At 41.7% G+C, this 24,664-nt stretch overlaps 1 protein-coding gene across 5 annotated transcripts in view; it reads right to left on the bottom strand.

Moving 5' to 3' along the window:
• The window catches only part of LOC115932683 (gamma-tubulin complex component 5-like), a 48,551-nt gene that overhangs the window by 17,708 nt on the left and 6,179 nt on the right, over positions 1 to 24,664 (bottom strand). For 3 of the 5 annotated variants that reach the window (XR_010130917.1, XM_063698404.1, XM_063698402.1), the window contains exons 4-15: positions 23,473 to 23,569; positions 22,698 to 22,777; positions 21,641 to 21,776; positions 17,954 to 18,071; positions 16,880 to 16,969; positions 15,501 to 15,594; positions 14,711 to 14,957; positions 12,721 to 12,923; positions 9,987 to 10,102; positions 8,541 to 8,809; positions 1,800 to 1,998; positions 591 to 779 (exon numbers count right to left, since the gene is read on the bottom strand). Coding sequence is in view for 4 of the 5 variants with exons in the window: in XM_063698404.1 (XP_063554474.1) it covers positions 591 to 779; positions 1,800 to 1,998; positions 8,541 to 8,809; positions 9,987 to 10,102; positions 12,721 to 12,923; positions 14,711 to 14,957; positions 15,501 to 15,594; positions 16,880 to 16,969; positions 17,954 to 18,071; positions 21,641 to 21,776; positions 22,698 to 22,777; positions 23,473 to 23,569 (1,838 nt within the window). In the remaining variant the exon portion in view is untranslated. The remainder of the gene's footprint in view (positions 1 to 590; positions 780 to 1,799; positions 1,999 to 8,540; positions 8,810 to 9,986; positions 10,103 to 12,720; positions 12,924 to 14,710; positions 14,958 to 15,500; positions 15,595 to 16,879; positions 16,970 to 17,953; positions 18,072 to 21,640; positions 21,777 to 22,697; positions 22,778 to 23,472; positions 23,570 to 24,664) is intronic. The other 2 variants (XM_063698403.1, XM_063698405.1) reach the window with 1 other exon arrangement.

Below are 24,664 nucleotides of genomic sequence, written 5' to 3'. Positions count from 1 at the left end.
CCTCCTGGGTTCACGCCATTCTCCTGCCCCAGCCTCCAGAGTAACTGGGACTACAGGCGCCCGGCACCATGCCCGGCGAATTTTTTGTATTTTTAGTAGAGATGGGGTTTCACCGTGTTAGCCAGGATGCTCTCGATCTCCTGATCTCGTGATCCTCCCGCCTCAGCCTCCCAAAGAGCTGGGATTACAGGTGTGAGCCACCGTGCTCAGCCTAATTGCCATAATTTTTATGAACTTTACAAAGTTCATATGTGGGTATGTATATGCCATATTTATGGATATGCCATAGTTTAAAAAACTAGTCATCTATCACTAAGTAATTTAGTGTTTTTCATTCTGATAACAAACTTTGTAATTTTTCTACAAGCTTTTTCTGTATTTCTTTTGGGAAAGATTCTCAGAAATAAAGAATTAAGTTTCAAAACATAGTTAAGAAAATATTGATGGTCAATTGATTTCTCTTAGAAAATTGTTTACTGTATATCCATTTCCTACTCTAATAAAAATTGAAATAGGTTTTAAAATAATCTCAACTGTTCTTCAAGTACAATCAACTATTTACTACTTCCAAAATTAAATTACTCTTTTACCTGTAATCTTTTTTTAGAGTTTGCATGAGATTTCCACAGCAATCTAGATACTGCTTGTCAATATGAGGATAGAGGCAGGATCTCAGCGTTAATTCAAAAGTCTGGCATGTCACAGATTCCGATGATCTATCCACACATACATCACCACCAGCAAACTTCTCGTGAAAGTCACTCTGCTCCAAATACATCCTTCAAGATAAAAATGTGAGTCTTCTTTTTATGAGCTGCTGTCAACAGAACTCTCTTAAATCAAAACCCTGAAGTCCCATTTTTACCTTTAGTCTTGAAGTTACCAACTATTACAGAAAGAGAAAAATCTTTCTCCCAAAAATATCCTTTGAGTGAACCAGTCTCTTGAAGTTGCCACTGCCTTAGGGTCAGGTACTAGAGCTGGTCTTTCTAGTGATTAGGGCTGGACACAGCAAATGCTGGCCATTAGACAACCGGGAACTGTATGGGTATTAATGACTTACTCTAATGGACTAAGTGCCTAAAAGCAGCTTAAGCCCAGGACATATTATATGCCAGTGGGGACCCTGACTCAATGGGTGTCCAGGGCCCACTCATGGCCCAGAGTTTCAGCATCTTCTGGGTAAATGATGACATTTCCAGGGGCCCGAGGGCACAGACAAAAGTTGTACCACATGGTGGCAGGGCCAAGTCTGCAGACTTCCACAAACGACATGGAATCCAAACTCTACACCTGAAGTAGGCGAGCACAACATCTTGTATTCTGCTTGTTATAAAGGATAGGCATGGCGTGGTGGCTCACACCTGTAATCCCAGCACTTTGGGAGGCCGAGGTGGGCAGATCACCAGAGGTCAGGAGTTCGAGGCAAGCCTGGCCAACATGATGAAACCCCATCTCTACTAGAAATACAAAAATTAGCGGGTCATGGTGGCACATGCCTGTAGTCCCAGGTACCTGGGAGGCTGAGGTAGGAAAATTGCTTAACCTGGGAGGCAGAGGTTGCAGCAGTCAGCCAAGATCACACCACTACACTCCAGTCTGGGTGACAGAGTGAGGCTCCATCTCAAACAAGCAAAAAAAAAAAAAAAAAGGAAAAAGAAAAAAGAAAGGATAGCCTACAAGAGTTTTTGTTTTTGTTTTTAGGCCTGGAAAGCCCTACCTGCCAGAAATAAACAGTTAGCAAACATTGCACAAATGATGCCATTTCAATTACTGATAACCTTGCAGGTGTGTCTCACCTTGCAAAGTTAATGGCAAGCAGTGGATCATGAACATCATCCAGTTCAAGATGGCTTTCAGCAATGGACTGCATCTTCATTAGGTTCTCCTTGGTTGCCTGTTGCTCAGTAAGAACCTGTGGAGTGGAATCTTCTCCATGTCGAAGACGGGACTGTACAGATTCCAGAAAGAGAGTGTATAAACTTTTTCTTTCTGCATCTGAAACATAAAGAAATATGTAAGGTGAACTAAGTTCTGTTTAATCATATTAAGTAACATTCTGTTTAATCATATTAACATTAACAATATATTAAGTAACAAAATCTATATATTTATATATAAATATCAAATATATATATTTATATATAGTAACAAAATAATATATATTTTTTGAGATGGAGTTTTGCTCTTGTTGCCCAGGCTGGAGCGCAATGGTGCCATCTTGGCTCACTGCAACCTCTGCCTGCCGGGTTCAAACAATTCTCCTGCCTCGGCCTCCCAAGTAGCTGGGATTACAGGCATGTGCCACCACGCCCGGCTAATTTTATATATTTGTTTTTCAGTACAGATGGGGTTTCACCATGTTGGTCAGGCTGGTCTCAAACTCCTGACTCAAGTGATCCACCCACCTCGGCCTCCCAAAGTGCTGGGATTACAGGCGTGAGCCACTGTGCCTGGCCCAAGAAATATTAAATAATATCATGTCCCGGTGCAGTGGCTCATGCCTGTAATCCCAGCACTTTAGGAGGCTGAGGCAGGTGGATCACTTAAGCTCAGGAGTTTGAGACCAGCCTGGGCAACGTGGTGAAACCTCAGCTCTACAAAAAAATTAGTTGAGTGCAGTGGAATGTGCCTGTGGTCCCAAGCTACTTGGGAGGCTGAGGCACGAGAGCTGCTTGAGCACTGGCAGGTGAAGGTTGCAATGCGCCGAGATCACGCCACTGCACTCCAGTCCAGTTTGGGCAATAGGAGTGAAACCTGTCTCAAAAAAAAAAAAAAAAAAAAAAAAAAGAGTAAGATCCTAATCAGGACACTTGAAATTTATTACAATACTGCATAACACTATGGTAACCCTGATAGGAGTCACAGTCTCATTGGAAAAAACACTTCTGACAGTGGCCCTGGGAAGCTCACTACATAAGAAGGAAATATTCCACAAAGTGAAAATAAGTATTGCATCTACTTATTTCAAGTAGATACAATAATATAATTAACATAACATTGAGATGATTGAGATGTATAAATAAGGTCACATCTTTATCTTCCAAGCCTTTTTAGTCAGTTGATAAAACTTTTTTTTTTTGACACGGAGTCTCACTCTGTCACCAGGCTGGAGTGCAGTGGCATGATCTCGGCTCACTGCAATCTCTGACTCCCTGGTTGAAGCAATTCTCCTGCCTCAGCCTCCTGAGTAGTGGGGAATTACAGGCCCATGCCACCATGCCCAGCTAATTTTTGTATTTTTAGTAGAGATGGGGTTTTACCACGTTGACCAGGATGGTATCGATCTCCTGACCTCGTGATCTGCCTGCCTCAGCCTCCCAAAGTGCTGGGATTACAGCATAAAACTTTGAATATATTAAATTGCATCATTTTCTTGAAATTTATGATCGAGTCTGAACTGCTCACAAGAAATTCTTATCAGCCATGGTTCATGGCCCTCAAGGGCTAAACGCTGCATTGCATTAAGAAATGCCAGAAGGGCTGGGTGTGGTGGCTCACGCTTGTAATCCCAGCACTTTAAGAGGCGGGTGGATCAGCTGAGGTCAGGAGTTCAAGACCAGCTTGGCCAACATGGTGAAACCCCATCTCTACTGAAAACACAAAAAATTAGCCGGGGGTAGTGGCTCACACCTATAGTCCCAGCTACTTGGGAAGCTGAGGCATGAGAAATCACTTGAACCTGTGAGGCAGAAGTTGCAGTGAGCCGAGATCATGCCACTGCACTCCAGTCTGGGCAACAGAGTGAGACTTGGTCTCAAAAATAAATAAATAAATAAAATAAAACAAAATAAAATAAAAAATGCCAGAGGGAGTGATGCCAGCAAGGTGGCTGCCTGGAGACGTCTGGTGCTCCTCTCCCAACAGCAAGAGAGGACCAAAGCAACGAATCAACAGTTAAGATCCGACTGGAGGCTGGGGGTGGTGGCTCACACCTGTAATCCCAACACTTTAGGAGGCCGAGGCGGGCGGATCATGAGGTCAGGGGATCGAGACCATCCTGGCTAGTATGGTGAAACCCCGTCTCTACTAAAAATACAAAAAAATGAGCCGGGCATGGTGGTGTGCGCCTGTAGTCCCAGCTGCTGGGGAGGCTGAGGCAGGAGAGAACCCAGGAGGCAAAGTTCGCAGTGAGCCGAGATCGCGCCACTGCACTCCAGCCTGGGCGACAGGGCAAGACTCCGTCTCAAAAAAAAAAAAAAAAAAAAAGATCCGACTGGAGTTGAAGGGCGAGTGCTGGAGTGCAGAGGGGGAGTGTGACACAGTGTTGGTGACTGGAGGCCCAGGAGGGCAGTGTGGAGGCTTCCAGCCTCTGCAGCTTCGCAGATCAGGCTGGTCTGGAGTCAAGAAGGACTTCCCATTGTAGGGTAAGGGTAAGCAGAAGAAACCCACCAGCCCCCACAAACACCTACAGTCATTACTACAGGAGGATTCCACAGTTCCCACGAGCTCTGAGCCCAGTTTGGAGAGCTGCTGGGAATTCACGCAGCTGCCTTGCCCCGGGTTAGGGGCACAAGGTGTGCCTTCCCCACCCACCCCTTTGAGCCAAGCTGTTGCAGCATGGCACCATCTTCAGACCACAGCCACCTCTGGAGCACGCCCTCCTCTGGGCCAGTAGCCGCTGCACCTCTCCTGCACCCCAACCACTGGGGCTCCATCCTCATTCCACCAAGGCCACAGGGGTGGCTGAACACCACAACCCCAGCTATGTGGAGCCTGGGCCCAGGATCGGCTGTGATGCTGGTCCTGCACAGCAGAAAAACCAGCCCCTGCCACTACACTTTCAGCCAGAGGAACAGTCTGGCAGCCCCAACAGACCAAACCCATCTTTGAGCTGGCCAAATTGCTGTGCCATCTCTAGAGGGTGGGAACAGACCCCTGAGCTTCCTACCAGCTGACATGCCTCCAGGCTGGTGAAGCAGTTACAGACCTGTGCCCAGGAACTGAGAAACAGCCCCATAGCACTAACCCCTTGCAGACAGGCCCGTGGCCTACCCAGTGGCCCTGGGCCAGCATTCAGGGTCTGAGAAACAGTTTCAGAGGCTGCCCTGGCAGGCATGTACCTAGGCTTCTTGAGCGGCCTTGCACGGCATCTTTGGTTGGAGAAGAAGCCCCATAGGCAGCGCCTGGTAGTCACAGGCCAGCTGAGCAGCCACAGGCCTGCATACTGGGCCTGCCAAACAGCCCTGTGGTCTGCCCTTGGTGGGCATGTTCTGAGCCAGCTGGCACCCATATCCCAAACCTGAGAAAGAGCCTTGAAGACCACCCCCAGTAAACACACCCTCATGCCAGCCGAGCAGCCTTCCACCCACATGCTGGGCCTCAGAAGCAGCCTCATGGGCTGCCACTGGCAGATACATACCTAGGATGGCCAACAAGCCATGTGACCATGTCCCAGGACTGAGAAAGAGCCCCTTGAACTATGCAGGCAGACATGCACCCAGGCTAGCAAAGCAGCCTTGTACCTACATCCTGGGCCTAAGAAACAGCCTTATAGGTCACCCCCAGCAAACATACTCCCAGGCGAGCAAAGAAGCCTGTGCTCATGTCCAAGGCTTGAGAAATGACCCTGAGGGCTGTTCTCATGGAGCCCCTGGCCAGAAAACCAGTTTTGTGCCTACATCCTAGGCCTGAGAAACAGCCCCTTGGGCCATTGCTGGCAGGCAAATAAACCTATAGGCTGGCCAAGCAACCACATGCTCATGTTCCTGGCCAGAGTAACAGCCTGTGGTCCCAACCCGTGAGCCAGACCCCATCTTGGCCAAACCACTGTGTACATGCATGTACCCCTAATCTGAGAAACAGTCCAGCAAGCCCATCCCAGCAAAGCTGTGCTACTGTTTGTTTTTTGTTTTGGGACAGAGTCTTGCTTTGTTGCCCAGGTTGGAGTACAGTGGTATAATCTTGGCTCACTGCAACCCCCGCCTTCCGGGTTCCAGTGATTCTTGTGCCTCAGCCTCCCAAGCAGCTGGGATTATAGGCATGCGCCACCACATCTAGCTAATTTTTATATTTTGGGTAGAGACAGGGTTTCACCATGTTGGCCAGGCTGGTCTCAAACTCCTGGCCTCAAGTAATCCACCTGCCTTGGCCTCCGAAAGTGCTGGGATTGGCTGGGTGTGATGGCTCACGCCTGCAATCCCAACACTTTGGGAGGCCGAGGCGGGTGGATTGCTTGAGGCTAGGAGTTTGAGATCAGCCTCACCAACACGGTAAAACCCGATCTCTACTAGAAATACAAAAATTAGCCAGGCGTGGTGGCACATGCCTGTAATCCCATCTACTTGAGAGGCTGAGGCAAGAGAATGACTTGAACCCAGGAGGCAGAGTTTGCAGTGAGCCGAGATCATGCCACTGCACTCCAGCCTGGGTAATAGAGCAAGACTGTCTCAAAAAAGAAAGTGCTGGGATTACAGGCGTGAGCCACCACGCCCAGCCAAGTGTGCCACTGTTGCCACAAACCCCCTCACTGTAGGCCACTGAGGCACTTGCAAACATCACTAAAGTGGATTACAACTGAAGAAAGTACATGGAGACTATACTACTGCATTCGTCCAGAACCAAGGCCAATGCATCCCACTGAACCCACACTCCAAGACCCATTCATATGAATAACTCTTTACAAAACGTACTCCATAAAATTGGAAAAGGTGACTTTCCCACAAGATGTGTAGAAATCAATGTAGAAATACATCAAACATGAAAAAGCAAAGAAACATGACACCTCCCAAGAAAACCAATAATTCTCTAGCAAGAGACTACAATGATATAGGAAATGCCGGAAAAATAATTCAGAATTAAAATCTTAAGGAAACTCGGTGAGATACAAGAGAATTCGGTGAGATACAAGACAGTACAAATAAACACCCAACAAAATCAGGAAAAGAATGATTTGAATGAGAAATTCAACAGAAACAGATGTTTAACACACAAACAAATTTTACAGTGAAAGAATTCAATGAATGAGGCCAGGCATGGTGGCTCACGCCTGTAATCCCAGCGCTTTGGGAGGCCAAGGCGGGCAGATCACTTGAAGTCAGGAGTTCGAGATCAGCCTGGCCAACGTGGTGAAACCTCGTCTCTACTAAAAACACAAAAAATTAGCCAGGTGTGGTGGCGGGTGACTATAATCCCAGCTGCTCAGGAGGCTGAAGCAGGAGAATCACTTGAGCCAGGGAGGCAGAGCTTGCAGTGAGCCCAGATTGCACCACTGCACTCCAGCCTGGGTGATGGGAGTAAAACTCTGTCTCAGGAAAAAAAAAAAAAAAAAAAAAAAAAAAAAAAAAGGGCAAATGATCTGAACAGACATTTCTCCAAAGAAGTAATACAAATGGCCAAGAAATAGATGAAAAAATGCTCAGCATCACTAATTATTAGGGAAAATGCAAATCAAAACCACAATGAGGTATCATTTCACCCCAGTCAGGATGGCTATTTATCACAAAGACAAAAAATAAATGCTGGTGAGGATGTGGAGAAAAGGAAACTCTTACACAATATTGGTGGGAATATAAACTAGTACAGACACCATGGAGAACAGTTCGGAGGTTTCTCAAAAAACTACAAATAGAACTACTATATGATATAGCAATCCCACTGGTGGGCATTTATCCAAAGGAAAGGAAATCAGGATATCAAAGAGACATCCGCACCCCCATGTTTACTGCAGCACTATTCACACAGCCAAGACATGGAATCAACCTAGGTGCCCAACAACAGATGAATGGGTAACAAAATTGTGATATATATATATGTATATATCTCGAAGATAAAAAAGAGTGAATCCTGTTGTTTGCAGCAACACTGATGGAAATGGTGGACATTAAGTGAAATAAGCCAGGAACAGAAAGTTAAACACTGCATGTTCTCACTCATCTGGTAGCTAAAAAATGTTGATCTCGTATTAGTAAAAAGTAGAACAGGATACCAGATGCTGGATTTTGTAGGGGGAAGGGAGAAAGAGGAAGATATTTGTTAAAGGATACAAATAGCTAGCTGGAAGGAATAAGTTCTAGTGCTCTGTATCACTATGGGATGGCTATAGTTAATAATGTATTATAGAGTTGCACATAGCAAAGAGGAGGATACTGAATGTCCCCAACATAAAGAAGTAGTAAATGTTTGAGATGATGGAAGGGCTAATTATCCTGATCTGATCACTATATATGTATCAAAACATCACTATGTACCCCATGAATATGTACAATTATTATGTCAATTTATAAAAATAATAAAAGAAAAGAAATGGCAGGGAATTACTTTTTAAAGTTCCAGTCCTAAGGAATCCAGAGTGAGCAAAATGCATGTGGAACTTATCGTCACTGCCTTTTCAAACACAGCACTAAAAGTTTTCAATGAAGACAATCTTTTAAAAAATCAAGAGAAGCATGGTTACTAATTCAACCATGACGATAATTGCCACCGAAATAAGAGGGTTTGATGACTTGCAAACTACAAAATAATTAGGTATCAGGATGACAAGAGCGAGTAGGGTCAGGTGTCCCAACACCAAGGGAGACACAGGAAGACAGAACAAGTACCTCTGGCTCCTGCCTGGCAGGTGGTGCTCTCCGCACACTGCAGGTTCTTCAGCAGCTGCATCGACTTGCCAGCCATTATGATCTGCTTCAGGACAGGTTTGAGGAAGGACACCATGGTGTGCTGCCTGCTGGAGGGCCCCTGGTCACTGCCAGAACTCGCACTAGCGTTATCACTCATTTTTTCTTCATTTTCTGTCTTTTCTGATACGCTATATAACGTGTAAGTTGCATACCAGAAGTCTCTGTGATTAACTGGAACATTTTTGTTTCTAAAGAGATTCAAAAGAATTTTAAACTCTTATTTCTCTTTCTTAAAAACAGCATACTTGTTCTAGTTTGTTGTCCAGACATTATAAAACATAGTATTAATTATTAGTAAACTGAAGCAAACTTTAGGCAAAATGGGACAGTTTTAATCTCATCTCAGTTTAAAGAGAAAAGTGAATAAATACTTTGAATAGTGTAAGTAAAATTTAAGTAGAAATAGTTTCCTGAATTGGAATTATTTAAAATATGACTAATTTGGTCCTCTTTAGAAGAAGAATAAAAGTTTATCCATTTACCATCTGCTGTGAAACTAATTTGCAGACTTCTCTATCATTTTCCCTACAAAGATTCTTAACTGGACTACTTTTAACAATGAAATGATGGTCAATCATCACCCTAGAAGAATAGTCAGAGTCCCATTTTTCACAAAAATTCTCATGTGAGATTGATGAATCAGAACACAGTGACAGATATGAGATTGAGTTGAAGGAAGGGTCAGTTCACTTATGTGAGCATTGCATACATATTGCTACCCTTCCAGAACACTAAAGACTTAAAGTTATCCTTCCTGATGAGCTCAACGGATAGCTATCAATAGAAACCATATATCTAAATATACCACATAATTTAAAATTGGGTTAAAAGAGTACAAATAGCTCTACATTGTTTATATGATTCTATTCAGAAAAATCAATTAACTGAAGGGAAATTGTCATAAATGGATTAAGATTTTCCTTGTTTTGTAAAGTATACTAAGGTAAAAGAAATCAGTAGATAATTCAGAGAAATAAATATATTAGAGGCATACTCTGTAATATTTCTGTATCTCTTTACTGATAATTTACAATGGAAATAGCTGAAACCATATGATATCATCTAAACTCATTTTATGGGAAGCAGTGTGTACTAGCTAGCCATACATATACTACCATCCAAAAATACAATTTGCTTAAGAAAAGTTGTGGACTGACAAAACTTGGACAAAGATATTTCTAATCAGCTGGTATTACTGATGCCTTCCGTAAAAATGAAATAGAACTTGCCTATGATGACGACAAGTTCTGTGATGTGAACTGTGCTTTCTCAGTACTGTTTGAAACTAACGAAAGCATTTGATTTTCATGGGGAGGAAACTGGTGATGCCAGCCCCCAGTGACCTTGTGCTCTGCTGCAGCTCACCTCTGGATGATGAACTCCCTGGCGCCATCCCACAGGTGCCCGTGCACGATCCACTCATCCACCGTCTGCAGGTAAGGCCGCACCGTTTCCACCCAGAGAGAGAAAAGGAGGGAGACCTGAGGCAGAGAGTGTGCACGGTCAGCTCTCAGGGTTCCCTGGTCACTAGGATAAAAGGAGGTTTAAACATTTCTGAAATGCCTTTAAAAAAGTGGTCGGATTTCTACGTTTTTTGGGGCACAAAGAAATTAAAAATCCAAAAACATACACTATAAAATCCTTATGAAAAACTCACCTAAATGCCGGGCGCGGTGGCTCACGCCTGTGATCCCCGCACTTTGGGAGACCGAGGTGGGCGGATCACCTGAGGTAAGAAATCGAGACCATCCTGGCCAACATGGTGAAACCCCCTCTCTACTAAAAATACAAAAATTAGCTGGGCATGGTGACGCGCGCCTGTAGTCCTGGCTACTTGGGAGGCTGAGGGAGGAGAATTGCTTGAATCTGGCAGGTGGAGGCTGCAATGAGCCAAGATCATGCCACTACACTCCAGCCTGGCAACAGAGTGACACTGTCTTGAAAAAAAAAAAAGAAAAAAGAAAAACTCACCTAAATATGGGATGATCATATTGTTTGTAGTCCAGACTGGGAAACTTGAGAGTGAAAGTGACACAGAGGCAGCAGGTGTATCCTGAGATAGCCCAGGCAAGCGAACAAGGTTTCCCTATCTAAATCCTATTACTAGCAAAGCATCCATTAAGAATGAGGAAATTGGCTGGGCATGGTGGCTCACGCCTGTAACCCCAGCACTTTGGGAGGCTGAGGTGGGCAGATCACAAGGTCAGGAGTTTGAGACCAGCCTGGCCAATATGGTGAAATCCCATCTCTATTAAAAAAAAATACAGCTGGGTGTGGTGGCTCATGCCTGTAATCCCAGCACTTTGGAAGGCCGAGATGGGCGGATCAGGAGGTCAGAAACTCGAGACCAGCCTGGCCAACATGGTGAAACCCCATCTCTATTAAAAATACAAAAATTAGATGGGCATGGTGGTGGGCGCCTGTAATCCCAGGTACTCAGGAGGCTAAGGCAGGAGAATAGTTTGAACCCAGGAGGCGGAGGCTGCAGTGAGCCAAGATCACGACACTGCACTCCAGCCTGGGTGACAGGGAGAGACTCCATCTCAAACAAAAAACAAAAAAAACCCCAAAAAATTAACCGGGCATGGTGATGTGCGCCTGTAGTCCCAGCTACTCAGGGGGCTGAGGCAGAAGAATCGCTTGAACCTGGGAGGTGGAGGTTGCAGTGAGCCAAGATCGTGCGACTGCACTCCAGCCTGGCAACAGAGCAAGACTATGACTCAAAAAAAAAAAAAAAAAAGAAAAAAAGAAATATGGTATTAAATTGGTGTGAAAAAAGGTTATACCAACAAACTAGAAAATACACCTAATGTACATACCCAAATAAGACTGTAGCATTCTAAATTACAGCCTCTAGTTAGATTTTTATTTTTAAATCTATATATTGTTTGAGACAGGGTCTTGCTCTGTTACCCAAGCTGGAGTGCAGTGGCACAAACATGGCTCACTGCAGCCTTGACCTTCCACACTCAAGCCATCTTCCTGCCTTAGCCTCTCGAGTACCTGGGACCATAGGCATGTGCCTCCAGAGCTGGCTACCTTTTTTGAGACAGAGTCTTGCTCTATTGCCCAGGCTGGAGTGTAGTGGTGTGATCTCGGCTCACTGCATCCTCCCGGGTTCAAGCGATTCTCCTGCCTCAGCCTCCTGAGTAGCTGGGATGACAGGTGTTCGCCACCACACTAGGCTACTGTTTGTATTTTTAGTAGAGACGGGGTTTCACCATGTTGGCCAGGCTGGTCTCGAATTCCTGGTGTCAGCACACCCGGCTACTTTAAAAATTTTTTGTAGAGACAGGGTCTCAGTATGTTGCCCAGGCTGGTCTCAAATTCCTGGGCTCAAGTGATCCTCTCACCTCAGACTCATATGTAGCTGGGACTACAGGCGTGAGCCACTATGCATGGCCTAGATTTGTATTTTTTAAAATACAATATAAAATATATAACATAAAATTTATCATCTTAACTGTATATTTTTAAAAATTTTAATTTAACTAATTTTTTAAAGACAGAGTCTCACTATGTTGCCCAGGCAAGTCTCAAACTCCTGGGCTCAATCAATCCTCCTGCCTCGGCCTCCCAAAGTGTTGGGATTACAGGCACGAGCCACTGTGCCTGACCCTTACCATTTTTAAGTTCAGAGGTTTTAAGTACATTCATATCATTGTGACAAATCTCCAGAACTTTTTCATGTTATAAAACTGAAACTCTGTACCCATTAAACAACAGCTCCCCATTCCTCAACCCTTGGTAACCAGCATTCCACTTTGTTTCTGTGGATGTGTCTACTTCAGCTATCTCATGTCATGTTAGTTACATGTTAGTGTTTATGTAAGAAAGCGTTATTGTAAATATCTATACACATCAGGTAGGTACTTCTCACAGCTTGCCTTGTCCTTGCCTCATCCTTCTGAGGATCTTGGCAATTAGAGCTGAAAAGCCAGTTTCCTACAGCCTTAAATTTGGAAGCTAATTTAAAAACTCTGAACTGTCTGACGAGTCACCATTCAAGTATCACTTAACAAAGAACTACCATCAGCTGTCTATCACTCCTCTGCTGTGCAGCATGGAGTCACACACTTTAGGCAGAAGTCTCACTTACAGTTTGCTCAGAGGCTTCTCCAACATTGTCATATTCAAGAATGGCCTTGTACAGGGTGTTAAGCAGGTGAGAGGCCCGGACGACATTTCGAGTATCAGGTGGAACTTCTGCTACTCCAGTACTAAACACTTTGTGCAGAACCTTGAGCTGAGACAATCGAGGTGCCAACTTGTCCACCACTATTGCAAGAGTTATTGTAGTATCTGCAAATATCAATAAATCAAACTCAACAGCAAGGAAAAATACATGCATCTAAAATGTGACATAAATGCTGGCAAATCATCAGGCTTATGGACAGGCAGGGCAAAATGGAGGAAGGTGGATTTTAATCTCACACCACAAGGACCTAATTTCCCTAAGGAAGAACTCCTGCAAGTCACAGAGAAAAAGACAACTCAGCAGAAAAATAATGTATAAAGGAACTGACAGTTCATAAAAAAGGAATGATGAGTGATTCTAAAACATACAGAAAGTCACTTGACCTTACTTATAATAAAAGAATGCAAATTAAAATTACACTAGGTAAAACAAAACACCTCCCAATGGGCTAATGTTACAGAGAGGGGTGAGGGAGGCTGTGCCTACAAAGGGCTGCACAAGCAAGCTCCTGGGAGGCGATGGCACAGCTGTGATCTGAACATGGAAGTGGCTATGTGGAGCTAGACATGTGATAAACTATACATGAAGATACCACACCCACCCCTGTTCAAAGCAAGTTCCTGCGACACTGGTGAAACCATGTCAGGTCTGCAGTTTGGCTAATGTGCTGTGTCAATGTCAGTTTCCCAGTTTTGACCATGTACTGTCACTATGTAAGGTTTTACCACTGGGGGAAGCAAGGTCATGGGAACACAGGGCCTCTCTGTACTATTTTTTGTGGTAGTTCAAAATGAAATTTAAGGGGAAAAAAGCTACATGGGTTACCATTTTACAGCTGTCATACTGGTGAAGACCAAAACGTCTGGTAACACACAGATGGCAAGAAGTGTGAGGAAACAGGTATTCATCTACATGGCTCACAACAGTAAAAATGTATTTACCTATACCTCCCCATAAAGTGGCAAAACTTAGGAAAATCACACATGACCCAGCAATTCCATTTATAAGAACCTACCCCACATGGTCAGATGCAGTATAATCCCAGCTTACGCCTGTAATCCCAGCATTTTGGGAGGCCAAGGTGGTCAACATGGTGAAAGCCTGTCTCTATTGAAAATACAAAAATTAGCTGGGGATGGTGGCAGGTGCCTGTAATCAGTTACTCGGGAGGCTGAGGCAGGAAAACCGCTTGAACCCAGGAGGCGGAGCTTGCAGTGAGCAGAGATTGAGCCACTGCACTCCAGCCTAGGTAACAGAGCGAGACTCCGTCTCAAATGAAAAAAAAAAAAAAAGAACCTACCCTACAGATAACTCACTGCCTGTGTACGATAATGGATATGTAGAAGTGATCATCACTGCAGCACTACTGGCAATAGCAAAAGCCTGGGAACAACCTAAATCCATTAAGGGGACTGGGCTATGATACGACCATATGATGAAACACTCAATTTGTAAAAAGGAAAACAGAAGCTCTTCATATATGTATGGTATTATCCTCAAAATTTAAACTAGAAAAATTTGAAGAGAGCAGTGTAATGACTGCTAGGTATGCGTATATGTGTATGTACTGCTCGTGTATGCTGAAACTCTTTCTGGAAGGATGCGTAAGAAGCCAAGGACCTGGCTGTCTCTGGAGAGGAGAACTGACTGGCTGGGGTACTGGTGCAAGAAGAATAATTTAGATTTTTCATTCTAAATCTTCTGTAGTTTTTTGATTTTTAGAGATATGAATGGCTTAAAAATATAAATTTAAAATAATTTTTAAAATGAAGCATTCACGAGAACTACTTATTTGCTAGGCAACTTTCAAATCTTATATAATGAAAACTCTAAATGGCATTCAAATTATGAGTTACGTGTAGTATGAGTAAAGATGAAGAACATTTAATACCATTATTGATGATGCACTTCTCAATTTCTGCAAGTTCCTCTTTGAAACTAATGAAATATTTGTACAGGGCCCACATGAAAGCCTGGTAGGTTCTAAAGGGAGCTTCAGTTGACTTCTTAGGAACAGACCCACTTCCAGGCAGCATGCTCTCAGAACTGTGTCCCATGACTTCATCAATGAACTCCTGGAGTCGAAACACAACCTGGCCATATGCTGCTATTTGTTCCAGCACAGATCGTAAACAGCTCTACAACGGAAGCAAACTGCAATTATTCAAAGGTGGTCTTCTGTAAACATTCAAATTCATTTCCCTCTCGCTGTAAAATACTTCTTTTGCAATTGTTTTAAACAGTATGTTTAGTAGAAGACAAAGTAATAATATGATTAATATTTATAATTTTATACACAAAGGAAAAAGTGAACAATAATTTCAACAGACTAGAGAATTATGGCTTATATTTTTAAAAACATACATAAGTAAATGTACTTAAAGCAAAACAAAATTACAGTATATAACTTTCACAATACAGAATGACAAATAAAAAGCAGAAAATGCAAATTGAAATTAAATATGTTCCAAACAATATTAAGGAATCCTCTAAGTACTATAAAGATGCACAACTCAATTTTTCTTTTTGGATATTAAATATTTTTAAGTTAGCTTTTTTTTGCATGTGAGGAAGCAAGAACGAGTTCAATAGCAATTTTAATATTGTAAAATGTTCTAAAATTATATTATTAGTTAACATAAATCCTATTTCTTAAATTACCATAAATACAAATAACTTACATGTGTTAAATGAGTTACTATAATATTGTTTCTCACAGTTACCTTCCCATCTATCAACTGAAATATAAAGAGCTTTTTCACTCCTGAAAGTAACCTGAAATGAGATTAAAAAAAGACAAGTGTACTTTAAGTCTAGAAAAATATTCATGACAGTATGCCCAGGACATTTTTTTTTTTTTTGACAGGGACTCACTTTGTCACCCACCCAGGCTGGAGTGCAGCAGCATGATCACAGCTCACTGGAGCCACAACCTCCTGGGTTCAAGTGATTCTGCAGCCTCAGCCTCTCCAGCAGCTGGGACTACAGGTGCATGTCACCATGCCTGGCTAATTTTTGCATTTTTTGTAGATATGGGGTTTCACCATGTTGCCCAGGCTGGTCTCGAACTCCTGAGCTCAAGTGATCCACCTGCCTTGGCCTCCCACAGTGCTGGGATTACAGGTGTGAACCACCATGCCCCACCTCAGGAAATTTTTATTAAATATTCAGAATTAGGGGCAAAAAGTCAGATAATAAGAAAATGGAAGACATCAATCTTTTCATCTGATTACCCTAAGACTCAAGATATTTCAACATCATCTTGGAGAAGTCCAAAACATGTTGTCAAAGCATCTCCCCCATATACTTGACGACCCAAAGAGATCTTCCTATTTCTAAGAATGCGAGCATGTCAATATCATACTTTATGGTGAGAGCACCAGGACTTGGAACTTCAGTAGTAACAGCACCATGTGCCGCATTAGATTCCTGGCTTCCAGGTACGGGCACAGGCCCTCATTGATATACTCCGCCTATTAAGAATAGTCAGTAGCTGCTGGCGCGGTGGCTCACGCCTGTAATCCCAGCACTTTGGGAGGCCAAGGTGGGCGGATCATGAGGTCAGGAGATCTAGACCATCCTGGCTAACATGGTGAAACCCCGTCTCTACTAAAAAAGTAAAAATTAGCCGGGCGTGGTGGTGGGTTCCTGTAGTCCCAGCTACTTGGGAGGCTGAAGCAGGAGAATGGCGTGAACCCAGGAGGTGAAGCTTGCAGTGAGCTGAGATAGAGCTACTGCACTCCAGCCTGGGCAACAGAGTGAGACTCCGTCTCAAAAAAAAAAAAAAAAAAAGTCAGTAGCAAATCTTGCTTTGAACTCAGGTGTTAAAGAAGAGATGGGCTAACCTAAGTAAATCATATGCTAAATTATTTAAAATGAAAATGAAGTAATTATATCAAACTCTCTCAATCTCCACAGTCAAATCTGGTCCGAACTTCACACCTAATGGACCTTTTCTAGTTTGCATGTGAAAATGCTTGAAAAGTTTCCTTTAATAAAAGTTTTTGCTTCTCAGTAATCAAGTCTCATAAAGACTATTAATTAAATGAATATTTCTTACCATAGGGTTTCCTGAATAACCTGAGTCTCAGTAACCAAAACCCTGTCATCTGGAACATACAATGGATCACTGCTGTACAAGTGTTGGTCCCTATGAGACAGCAAACATAAATGTCAATAGAAAGGTTTCTAAGTAAGTAAATAACTTATCTCAAGGAATATTTGCAATTTAGTGCTAACTTAAGTAGCAATCAACTAACAAGTATACATAATAAATGGCTTAAATGCCCCCTATATTTTCATGTCAATCAGAATACTCTGAGAAACACTTTCAGAACAATTACAATTGTTAATTTATTGTTGATTTAGGCAAATGTTTCCAACTATGTAATGTTGTTTTCTGGAAAACAAGATGTGTATTTTTGCAGTAAGTATACCAAAACAGAAATCAAATAATGCCCTAATATATACCAATCCATTTACATTGAAATTAACAACAAAAAATGGAAGCAGAGACTATAATTAAATAATACTATAATTTAATGATTTTCAATAACAAATAATTAAAAACTATTCAACTAAAATTTTCAACACCAGCCAGGTGTGCTGGCTCACGCCTGTAATTCCAGCACTTTGGGAGGCCGAGGCAGGTGGATCACTTGAGGACAGGAGTTCAAGACCAGCCTGGCCAACATGGTAAAACCCCATCTCCGCTAAAAATATAAAAATTAGCTGGGCATGGTGGCATGCACCTATAATCCCAGCTACTTGGGAGGCTGAAGGATGACAATTGCTGGAACCCGGGAGGCAGATGTTACAGTGAGCCATGATTACGCCACTGCACTCCAGCCAGGGTGACAGAGCGAGACTTTGTCTCCCCCTGCAAAAAAAAGTAAAATAAAATAAAAAATAAAAAACTAGTTGAGTGAGGTCAAGACTGCAGTGAGCTGAGATCTCACCACTGCACTGCAGTCTGGGCAACGAGAGTGAGAATCTGTCTCCAAAAAAAAAAGAACTGTCAAAACAAAAACAAGTTTAAATTTCAGGGAAGAACTTAAGTCACAAATCAAAGCCAAACGTTTAAACATCAAAGTTTCTTCTATCATCACATTAAATGAAAACTTTAGCTTCTTACCAGACAGCAGCTAAATTAGAGTGCAAATGTAAACTATGAGGAAACTGGGAGGGCCTGGCTGTCCAGTACTGATGGACCACATGATGTTCCAGCCAGCTTCGGTCATCTTGCTCATCTGCTTGAAAGAAATGTAATCAGTTTGAGTTAACAACAACAAAACACTGGGTCACAATACCTGGACTTACAGCTCCATTCAAACGTATAGTTGAAAATGGCTTTTTAAAAATAACAGCTACCTGACATTTATGTATATATGATTATTTTAAACCACATATCTCTGCTGGGTTCTATGGCTCACACATATAATCCCAGCCCTTTGGGAAGCCAGGACGGGATGACCACTTGAATCCAGGAGTTCAAGACCAGGCTGGGCAACAAAGTATGACCCCCATCTCCACAAAAAATACAAAACAATTAGCCAGGGATGGTGGCATGTGCTTGTTCTCGGGAGGCTGACACGAGAGGGGACTGGTTGAGCCAAGAGGTTGAGGCTGCAGTGAGCTGAGATCATGCCACTACGCTCCAGCCTGGGTGACACAGTGAGACCCTATCTCAAAAAACAAAGTAAAATAAAATAAAACCACACATATAGAAACACATACTAAATTTAATTAAATGTAACTGACTAGAAAGTAAAAAAAAAAAAAATTGCCACATACATAAAAAGATATAAATGGTATATATTAATTGTCCAATAACCATTAAGGAAACTGAAACGGTAACTGAAGACCTTCCCAACCACTCCCAAAGTCTCGGGACTGGTGCTAAATTTTGAAGGATTAGATAACCTCTATCTTATACAAGTTGTTTGAAAAAGCAGAAAAAGAGAAAGCCACCTAACATTTTATGAGGCTAATATAACAGTGATGCTTTAAACTAGACAAAGACAGGATACATGTAATTCATCAAAGAATAAAGATGAAAAATCCTACATTAAAAAAGAGCTAACCTGCTGGGCTCGGTGGCTCACACTTGCAATCCCAGCCTGGGCTGGTCTCAAACATAGTGAGACCTCATCTCTACAAAAAAGTAACAAAGTTAGCTGGGTGTGGTGGCATGCACTGCAAGTCCCAGCTTCTTAGGAGGCTGAGGTGAGAGGATACTTTAAGCCCAGGAGGTTGAGGCTGGAGTGAGCTGTGATCACGCTACTGCACTCCAGCCTGGGTGACAGAGCAGGACCCGGTCTTAAAAAAAAAAAAAAAAATCCAAAATTGAATCCGATCTAAAAATGTACTAAAAAATAACATGATCAAGCAAGTTTAGGTGAAGAATTCAAGGATAATTCAACATCAGAAAATCTATCAATGCATTATTAGGATAAAAGAGAAAAGTTATGAGATTATCTCATGGATAAATAGTAGCATTTAATAAAAATTCAACATTTATTCATGATTAAAGACTTCTAGAAAAAAAAAGTAATAGAAGGAAATTGTCTTAATTTGATAAAGGCCACATACCCTGAACTGATACCAAACAACCATCACACTTAACGGAGGAGTTTCAGGTATAACCCCCCTTAGGATGAGACCTAGTCATCCAGGAAGCCCACTCCCATGAGCTGTTGCTTCTGCTACGGACTAGAGGGTTGGGCTGCTGGGCCAGAAAAGAGATTTGATCATGTCACAGAGAAGATACAGGCATAAGAACTAGCAGGAAGAATAAAACCATCAATATTCACAGATGATACTAATCATCTATATAAGAAACCAAATGAATCAACAAACTATTATGAGAATTCAGTAAAAATGCTGCATATAAGGACAACTTACAGAAAGCAGTATTATTTCTTCTACATCAGGAATAAACAAAAGAGGCAACATTCACAAAAATAAAAACTATAACATATGTAGAAATTAACAAATGAACACTCGAGATGTTTAAAAAAAATTTCCAAACTCTAGTAAAAGATAAAAAATTACGATAAATGTAGCTATTATTATGTTAAGGTAATCAAGCTTCCCCAAATTAGATCTATAAATTCTCTGCAATCCCAATAAAAACTCCAGCTGGATTATTATTTATTTATTTATTTATTTTGAGATAAAGTTTTGCTCTTGTTGCCCAGGCTGGAGTGCAATGGTGTGATCTTGGCTCTCTGCAACCTCTACCTGCTGGGTTCAAGCGATTCTCCTGCTTCAGCCTCCCAAGTAGCTGGGATTACAGGCACGCGCCACTATGCCCAGCTAATTTTGTATTTTTAGTAGACGTGGGGTTTCACCATGTTGGTCAGGCTGGTCTTGAACTCCTGACCTCAAGTGATCCACCCAGTTCGGCCTCCCAAAGTGCTGGGATTACAGGCGTAAGCCACTGCACCTGGCCTTTTTTTTCTTTAAAGTTTACCATCCTGCTTCTAAAATGTCTATAGAAGAATAAAAGTTCACAAATAGCTAAGCCAATTTTGAAAAAGAGCAGTGATTCACATCTGTAATCCCCGCACTTTGGGAGGCAGAGGCGGGTGGATGAGTTGGGGTCAGGAATTTGAGACCAGCCTGGCCAACATGGTGAAACCCTGTCTCTACTAAAAATACAAAAATTAGCTGAGTGTGGTACACGCCTGTAACCCCAGCTACTTGGGAAGCTGAGGCAGGAGAACTGTTTGAACCTGGGAGATGGAGTTTGCAGTGAGGTGAGATCATGCTACTGTACCATAGCCTGGGCGACAGAGTGAGACTCCGTCTCAAAAAAAAGGGGTGGGGGGGAAGAGCAAAGTGGGCTGGGCATGGTGGCTCACATCTGTAATCCCAGCACTTTGGGAGGCAGAGGCGGAGTAATTGCTTGAGTCTAGGAGTTTGAGACTAGCCTGGGCAACATGGTGAAATCCTGTGTCTACAAAAAATACAAAAATTAACTGGGTATGGTGGCACTCACCTGTAGTTCCAGCTACTCAGGAGGCTGAGGTGGGAGGATCGCTTGAGGCCAGGAGGCAGAGGTTGCACTGAGCTAAGATTGTGCCACTGCACTCTAGCCTGGGAAACAGAGTGAGACCCTTGTCTCCAAAAAAAAAAGAAAAGGAGCCAAGTGATTTTCCTGCCTCAGCCTCCCAAGTAGCTGAAAGGAAACTTGCCATCTATGTATTAAGACATAATACTACAAAGCCACACAAATAAAAATGTCTGTCTGTTTCTGGGTCACACTGACACCAAGTGCACAGATTAGAAAGTCCGGAATAAATGCAGCTGTCCCTCAGTATCCAATGGGGACTGGTTGCAGGAACGCTGCAGACACCAAAATCTGCAGGTGCTCAAGTCCCTGATATAAAATGGCATAGTATTTGCATATAACCTATGCATATCCTCCCTTATACTTTTTTATTTTAATTTTTTTTTGAGACAGGGTCTCGCTCTGTTGCCAGAGCTGGAGTGCAGTGGCACAATCTTAGCAAAATCAGTCCTTCTCCAATTAAAAAAAAAAAAAAAAAAAAAGGAAACATTCACAGCTGAGAAAGTTCTCAGAAGTATAGGAAAAAAATTACAAAATTACACTCTACATGTATGAATTCAACATTAATTCTATAGTACTACTACTTAAGCATCATAGAAAACATTACTAATGGTTTTAAAAATTGGTTTTATAAGGATGGTAGAGCTTAGCCAATACCTTGATTACATGGAACTGATCTCAAAGTTTGCCTTCCCTTCTAGGGAATTTGTCTATTAGAAAATGCCAGCACCTCATAACACATAATACCTTTCCAACTGATACAAGGATCCAGTTTTCTGTTTTGATCTTGTTCTTCTAACGGTGTCCTGTCTACCTGAATTCCAGAGTCCTCTCTGCTTAAGGGCTGTTGATCATTTTCCTCTTCACTTTCTTCAGACCAATTCTGATTTAAAAAAGAGATACACTTTAGCTTTACAGAGTATAACACTTAAAGCTATTTACATTAAAAGACTAAGAAAACTTTTGAAGAAAAGCAAAAACTTTGAAGCAACATGGAACAGAAAAACAAATTTTTTTTTCCTAAATCTCTTGGAAGTGCCTATTATATGAATGGAAATATGATTACTACTTTTTCTTTTTTTCTATAATGTTGAAATAATAAGGAATGGAATTATTTTTTGTGGCAAAAAGTCCCAAGATCACAGGTCCTTAAGGGATACTTGTACTCACCCCTTTTAACTTTTTTTTTTTTGAGACAGAGTCTCTTGCTTTGTCATCCAGGTTGGAGTGCAATAGCACGATCTCAGCTCATTGCAACCTCCACCTCCTGTGTTCAAGAGATTCTTGTGCCTGAGCCTCCTGAGTAGCTGGGATTACAGGCGTGTACCACCACACCCAGCTAATTTTTTGTATTCTTAGTTGATGGGGTTTCACTATGTTGCCCAGGCTGCTCTCGAACTCCTGGCCTCAAGTGATCCACCTACCTCAGCCTCCCACAATGCTGGGATTACAGGTGTGAGCCACCAAGCCCAGACAACTTTTTTAGAATTTATTTTTTAAAAATAGACACAGGATCTCGCTATGTTGCCCAGGCTGGTCTCAAATTCCTAGGCTCAAGCAATCCTCCTGCCTCTCGAAAGTGCTGAGATTACAGATGTGAGCCACCATGCCCGGCCCCTTTTAACTTCTTACCACTAATGATTTGGTGCGAAATCCTAATCAGGCTTCCATAATAAATGACTCTAGCTTAGTGAAGAGTGTTCCTGTTTTAGCTAAGTTGACCTAGGGTGGAAAGACCGATGAAAATCATCTATATCACCTGGCGTGTATTTCAATTTTCAATAGCAAAACTACTACCACTTACTGGTGTGTCCATGTACGGACCAATGTCCATTTCTTCACCTTCCATCAAGTATTTTCCCCAGTCGAAATCATCTTTCTTTTCTAAAATGTAACAGAAGAACTTCATCGGCTTTATTATATCTATCTTTGAAAAAAAACCTCAAAACTAAGGAAAAAAGACTAACAAGACTCAAAATACTCAGGAAATAAAAATTTAAAAATATTGAAACATTTAATAAATTGATATTCTAAAACATTTTACATTTTAATTAACTCATTCTCAAAGGTGAGTGTTCTCTTTCTACAGCTGAAGGTAGTTTGTAAAGTTAGAACGAATACAGTCATCCCTCAATATCTGAGGGGAAGTGGTTCCAGGAGGTACACCACCCTCCGCAATGCTCAAGACTGACAGAAAATGGTGTAGTATGTGCACATAACCTAAATACATCCTGCTGTATACTTTAAATAATCTCTAGATTACTTATAATACCTAATACCATGTAAATGCTATGTAAATAGTTTTTTTAAAAATTGTATTATAGACTGTTGTATTATTATTTATTTATTTTGAATATTTTTGATCTGTAGTTGATTGAATCTGTGGGTCTGGAACCTGAGAATATAGAGGGCTGACAGCATTTTAAATAAAATTTTACAATTGTGATAGCATCTAAAGCAATAGAAATACTTTAATTTCACAGATTTTTAGAAGTTTCAATAAAACTCAGTGTTTAGTAACTAAGTAATCAAACAATTTCTCTTTTACTTCTCATATGTTAAAGCATCTAGTAACATACCCACTTCTTTATTTCTTGGTGTCTCCACATAACTGCTGTTTGAAGGAGAGTCTGACAGACACAGAAGAAGTGACAGTATGGAATAATGTGCATCTGTCTTTAAAACAAAAAAAAGAACATAAATCTCTGAGGTTGGGAAATGCTTTCTACACCAGATTGAGTAAAGATAACTCCATGACAGTTATGTCCCCAATTTTTTTCCTGGTTTGAGAAAACACGAGTTATACCTAAATAATCCTTAACCTTCAAACTTCTTCATAGCTCAAATGCATACACATAAGGAACCTCAAAGCCATCTGAAATCTGAGTTCTATATATCTAACAAGTATAAGATCTGAGTGGATGACAGCTTTTTATTTCTAAAACGACGGAAATGTCTTTAGAGTATAACATTATGGTTAAAAATTATTCTCCTGTGGCAATATGTATCATGAAGCTTAAACATGCCTGATAGTTTAACTAAGATGTATCATATTTTATTTAACCAGTCCCCTATTAATGAAATTTAGATTTTTTCCCAATCTTTTGCTATCACAAACTTATGTTGTTTCATATTTTTTTTTCCCCCCGAGATGGATTTTCGCTCTGTTGCCCAGGCTGGAGTGCAATAGTGCAATCTCAGCTCACCGCAACCTCCGCCTCCCCTGGTTCAAGTGATTCTCCTGTCTCAGCCTCCCGAGTAGCTGGGATTACAGGTACGCGCCACCACACCCGGGTAACTTTTGTATTTTTAGTAGAGATGGGGTTTCACCATGTTGGCCAGGATGGTCTCGAACTCCTGACCTCGTGATCCGCCCACCTTGGCCTCCCAAAGTACTGGGATTACAGGCATGGGCCACCACACTTGGCTGTTGTTTCATAATTATAAGAGTTTATCTGTATAATAAATTCCTAAAAAGTGAAACGCTAAGTCAAAGAGTGTTTGCATTTGGAATTTTGAGAAATAATGTCAAAATATATTCCATACAGGTAATACAAATATACATACGCGTAGAATTACCTGTTTCCCACACCTTTTATTAATCAGATCAGTGAAAAACATTATCTCAGTGTTGCTTTAATTTGCATTTATCTTATCTTATGAAATGGTAGGCACTTTTCCATAAGCTTAAAATTACTGATTTTCCTTTATTGGGTATTACTCTCCTCTGTTCAAGTTTCTATTTGATTGCCAGTCTTTTCTTATTTATAT

Source organism: Gorilla gorilla, chromosome 16 (genome assembly GCF_029281585.2).
Source record: "Gorilla gorilla gorilla isolate KB3781 chromosome 16, NHGRI_mGorGor1-v2.1_pri, whole genome shotgun sequence".
NCBI classification, from domain to species: Eukaryota; Metazoa; Chordata; class Mammalia; order Primates; family Hominidae; genus Gorilla; species Gorilla gorilla.
The sequence above is the reverse complement of the archived record's forward strand: the minus strand, read 5'-3'. Positions and strand labels throughout refer to the sequence as shown.